This window comes from Teleopsis dalmanni, chromosome 2 (assembly GCF_002237135.1).
Source record: "Teleopsis dalmanni isolate 2A chromosome 2, ASM223713v2, whole genome shotgun sequence".
Lineage (NCBI taxonomy): Eukaryota > Metazoa > Arthropoda > Insecta > Diptera > Diopsidae > Teleopsis > Teleopsis dalmanni.
This window is the reverse complement of record NC_051847.1, coordinates 180,566,252-180,571,754: the sequence shown is the minus strand read 5'-3', so window position 1 is coordinate 180,571,754 and position 5,503 is coordinate 180,566,252. Positions and strand designations below refer to the sequence as shown.

The window sequence follows — 5,503 nt, the reverse complement described above, 5'->3', positions numbered from 1 at the left end:
TTTATATTTAAAACTCTAGGGTCTAAAAACCCAACTTTGATGGATCGAAAAGAAAACCCGTGAATTATGTTATCAACTTACGCAGTTTATTTTTTAGAATTAAATTTTAAAGTTCAACTCCGAGATTTTCTACTCTTATATATTACGGAATCTCACCTTGAGTGGGGAAACTTTTCAAGGTTTAGAAAATAGACTAAAATTTTCGAACGTGTCTAATGGTATGCGCTCGGTAACGATGATTAAAAGCTACTTTGATGATGAAAAGGCTGCAGATTCATTGGCTTATTTAACTTTTGGAGCAAGCAACAGTTTGCTTAGCTCATACCCAGGTAATATGATGTGGGATATTCAAATCATTATACCGACTCACATTATCCTCATTATATATTATTGAACTCATCATACTATTATTATACTTCCAACTGCATTGAGTGCTGTGCTTCGGTCAATTTTGGACTTGATGACTTCATCATAATCCTTGAGAAAGTTAAGATCTGCATCTTGAGCAAATAATGATGTACAGATTTTAAGAAGAAACCGTTAACTCAAAAAAACTAATTTTATAAAATAAAAAATTAACAATATTCTATGTTTTTAATAAAAAATTAAATTAAAAATAAATTTGTTCTAAAATTCTAAAATTAATATTTACTTACATTCATACTTGGACATAAAAAAACGACAAGTGCAGTAGTACTACTGAAAGTGTGCCGGCAAATTAAGACGTCCAATGGTCTTGGTAATTAACAAAAATTCGGTGGAAGCAAATAAAGTTTTCTCTATCAGAATTACTATCAAGGACACTAAAATGTGGGTTGTGTATTTGCTACTGTAAACACATTAGGTTTATGTTTACACTACTAATATATTTCATATCGTATCTCAATATACGTGATACATAAAATCAAATATATGATAGTTTTTATATAAGTTTTAATTTTCTTATTGCTATATACATATTTATTTATATATATACATGATTTTCTTACAAATTGCAAATTCTTATTAATAAATAAATGATATTTTTACAATTTCATATTCCAAAATTGTTGATTGTCGTATATTTACAAAGCACAAGTAGAACTTATGTGATAAAAGCCCCAACCTCTTTTGTGCTAATAAATCATTTTTATTTATACCTTAATTAAGAGTAATAAAAGAGTTTAAAAAAAATCTATTATAATATCAAAATTATTGAATTTCAAAAATTTTCGAGTGAGTCCTGCGTCCGGAGATTCGAAATTTTAAAGAATTTATATCGTAACTGTATTTATTTCAGCTTCTGTTGCAATGCTAGTAGAAACATTTTTATTTTCAGAACCCTCAACTGAACTGGAAGCTGTGGACGCACTTATGCTCGTGCTATGCGAAGGTTTATCACGTGAATTCTCCGATTTTATTTCCTTACTGCTATTAATTTCATTTTTCGAATCTTTTTTGGTAAAAGGTATAATAGGTCTAATACGTTGCCTCCATATATTGTTGTAAATGTTTTTGGCAGACTCCCGAAATCCATTATGCCACCATGCATAGATTATGGGATTTAAAAGACTATTAGCCAAACCGAGTATAGCCAATGGACTGGCAATAGCAACGCGCAAGCTATTACAGTATTTCGGTGCTCCATCCTTCTCACACACAACGTAAAGCGCACAAGCCAGAAAATATGGCACCCAAGTAACAAAAAAACATCCTGCAGTAAAAACGACAATTTTAATGGCCTTCCATCGACTTGGGCTATACACCGACGAAATCTTCAGAGTGGTACTTCTGTTAAATTGAATAGAATTAATAAAAACAAATATGAACATATAGAAAATTATAGCAACAAACCGTCGACAGCAGTTAAAAAACGAACGTTTCGAATTTGTCGTTTCATCGATAATCACTTCTTCCTGAATGTAACTAATTCTTTTATCACTCGTTCCATCTTCAGTGTTTACAATCGCTGCCGATCGGGTAGAGTTTTTCAGTTTATTCGAATTGCCACGAAAATACCTTAGCTGTCTTTTACTGTCATCACTTTGTGTTATAGCACCATTTTGATGCGATTTCATCTCGGATATTTTACCCAAAGCCTTCTTTAGTATAATTCCATAGAGGATGATAATAAGAAACAGAGGCATAACACCAACCATTACAGTACTTAAAATTAAAGGTGTGGGTTCCAAAATAATCAGCCAACAAAATCTACCACTATCTGTTGAATTCCTTATACCCATTGCTGGTAGGAATCCGACAAAGATTCCAATAATCCATGTCATAAGCACCATAAAACGTGCACGTTTCGAAGACAGATATTGTTTATACTTTAAACCATATAGTATATACAAATATCTATCAACAGCTATTAGTGCAATGCTATAAATGGAAGCTAGTGTGGCTGATATTATCATACCTGGTAAAGAAATACATATATGAAGTGATTAACCAACAACTTTATATTATTAATCAAACCTATTTGAATGCAGCACATCATTTCAGTGCGTATGTCTTTGGGATAATATTGACCAATCAATGTTGATACGCCAGTTAACATATCGGCCAAAGCAATGTTTCCAAGAAATATATATGTGCTACGTGGCTGCTGTCCTATAAAATATATACATTTTTTTTTAGATTTTTCTTGAAGATAACAAATCTACTCTTCTTACGTTTTTTCAATATCAATCCACTTGAACAAACCACCAAAAGATTTAGAATAATTATTAAACCAGCAACCAATGGAACCAGAATATCGTAAAGCTTCAATTGTATACTATAGGATATTCGAGGCCCCTGCACAATTTCCTTTTCAAACAGCTTCAAATTGGCATCGTATTCTGTAACATTAGTCATCACCAAGTTGTCCATCATTTCCGCCATTTGTCTTAAAGCTGAAATTTTAAAGTAAATGCAGATTTTATTATATGGAATAAATAATCAATCATAATCATTAATTTATATAAATTTAATTATAATTAGGTAAGATAATGAGACCTCAAAGCAAGTGTTGGAAGTCCTGTATATTGTAAGGAATAACTAGATAAACATCTTATATCGCATATTGAAATAAGACTCTATAAATTAGGTTAAATAATAAAATTATTTAAACAAAAATAAAATAATTAATATAAAAATTAATTGTATATAAAATATACTATTTAGCTTTCGAAAAAAATCGGACTTGGAAAAATACTCCATCAAAGGGACACAATAAATATTTATCTCCTAACTGAATCTCCTAACTTAACAATAATATTCATAAGAGCTCAAAACTTTATACAACAAATAGAACCCAGTTTTACTTCATCTAGAAATACTTTTTTTATAGAAAAAAAATCATAAAAATAACCAAATTATCAAAAAAAAAAAGTAATAATAAAGTTAACATTTGAGTCTCTTCGGGTCTCAGCATGCTTTCTCATAAAACTTGTTTGACTCTGTTCACTAAAACACTACTCAAACAACTCTTAGCCCATAGAAAGCCCATACGACTAATTCATGGATTAATATTTTTTCTACATTTTTGACTAGCGTTTGATTAAATAACTTATAATCAAGACTAAACCTATTATATCTTTACACATAGCATATGTAGAAAACCAAGACAGGTTCAATCCCATTCGACTCATTTCAAAAAATATACATGTCGAGCACTTCATCTCTATAATACAGATATAATGTATACTGAAAATCGTTATGATGAGAGTATAACTTCATGCTCAATAAAAAAATTAATACCTAAAAACACCTCTCTAATTGGTTTCCATTTAATCGTTTTTAATTTAAATAAATTGCAACTTATAAATCCCAACCAATCAGTAATATTATCTTATAAGTTAGCCTTGGAAGGTAAGGTTAGGTTATGGTAGCAATCCAAAAAGACCACGCATAGATCATTAAGGTCCATTGCAATAACAGATCAGAGTCTTATTTTTAGCGATAGTATGCATTATTGTTATGCAATATTAGGGAATTGTATTAAGAGTTCAACAGCAACCTTAGGTATATGCTCCAATCCTTTAAAAGTGACAACCCCCAAGTATTTTTGTCGAGTTCTCAAGAGAGCAGGGCAGTGACACAGTAGATGCTCGAGATTTTTTTTTTGCATCCGGAAGCATAAACACAAACTCTTAAATTTTAGTGTACTTTTTCCAACATTTCATATAAAATTTTTTATGTTCACATTGTGTTCTTTTCCCTAAAGTTGTAACGATCTTTTCACGGAAGCAGTGATCTTATTAATAATCTTTCACGAAGGTAGTATATTTTTAATTGTGTGTATAGTATTTTTAGTATTCATTAAACAAAATAATTTGGAAATGTTTTAATTGTGCATTGTTGTTGTTTTTGAGTAGAACAGATACTACATTTTGATTTTGAACTATAAGGCCAAGAACTTACTATAAAACCTAATTGCAAGTCATATTCACAAATTTTAGAAAATAAGAAGTTCTTTACTCAACATAATCATTTTAAGTGCAAAATCCATTCAATTCTTTGGGGATTTCTTGAATTGATATTAAATTCAAATAAAATTAAATAATAAAAAAGAAAATTTGATTACAATATATAAAGTTCCCCAAACTATCTGACCTTATATACAAATTAATATAAAAATATAATGTGGAATTTCCCTAAAGAATTATCTAATTTATAAAGCATAACATATAATATATATAACGAAAAATGGACGGAGATTAAGACAAGGAAGTACAAGTGTAACCTTGTAAGTCCCAACGATATGAAGAATTTACATTATTAATTTTTATATTTCGTAATGAAAAATTATTTTAAATAATAATGAGATTAAAGTGTAGACCTTTTCCTTTAAATTATCAACACTTATTATTAAAGCCTCACTCAAAACAAATTATTTTACGTGATATATTGTATAAATTTCCAACCGAAGCTAAAATTAAAAGCAAAAAAAATTTATTTTCAGAGCAAATATTTTGAAAGATAAAAAATCCCCTAAAGATGGTATGTGCTTTATATTTATTTACAAATTTTTAAGAAAAGTTAAACAAAATTTTAGAAAAGTAACTAAAATAGTTATATACTTCTCTTTTGAATTAATTTTCTAAATATTATAGTTGTTATTTTATTACTTGGTCATGCCGAAAAGTTATTAACTTTCACACAATAAAATTTTTACAAAGTATTTAATATATATATCATAAAAAATTATATAAAAAATTTATAGATGATTCATATATATTAAAAATATTTTTAATACTGCAAAATCTTTAAGAATCAAATACATGTGTTAAAAGCGTTCATAATTAATTAACAAAGTATAAATAATAGAGTTCAGTTTATTGATTCAGTGACTATCGATTTACTAAAATAACAAAATGTGATATCAGTTAAATATTTGGATATGCCAGCTTGCACTAAACACAGCACTTATAGAGTGCTGCCCCTATAAGAGCCACTACTCAGAAGATCTTCAACTGTTAGAACAAATTTTGACAAATCATTTAAAGTTGCATTCAGCAGATGAGACGAGCTGCTCGCA

General features: G+C 29.0%; 1 protein-coding gene across 1 annotated transcript; it reads right to left on the bottom strand.

Annotated features, from left to right (window-relative positions):
• Positions 1-1,059: 1,059 nt before the first annotated feature.
• LOC119681069 (glucose-dependent insulinotropic receptor-like) lies at positions 1,060-2,872 on the bottom strand. The gene is made up of 4 exons (XM_038094138.1): positions 2,655-2,872; positions 2,458-2,592; positions 1,834-2,398; positions 1,060-1,770 (listed from the first exon to the last, which is right to left on the bottom strand). Exons 1-4 carry the CDS (start codon positions 2,863-2,865, stop codon positions 1,254-1,256), a joined length of 1,428 nt encoding a protein of 475 aa, XP_037950066.1. The 5' UTR covers positions 2,866-2,872; the 3' UTR covers positions 1,060-1,253.
• Positions 2,873-5,503: the final 2,631 nt, after the last annotated feature.

Bases quoted from the DNA above. Each gene is read 5' to 3' on its own strand.
- LOC119681069 (XM_038094138.1), bottom strand. From the start codon at position 2,865: ATGGCGGAAATGATGGACAACTTGGTGATGACTAATGTTACAGAATAC. The intron at 2,593-2,654 runs GTAAGAAGAGTA...TATATTTTATAG, and splicing joins TGGATTGATATTGAAAAAAC to GACAGCAGCCACGTAGCACA. The intron at 1,771-1,833 runs GTTTGTTGCTAT...TCAATTTAACAG, and splicing joins TTTTTTAACTGCTGTCGACG to AAGTACCACTCTGAAGATTT.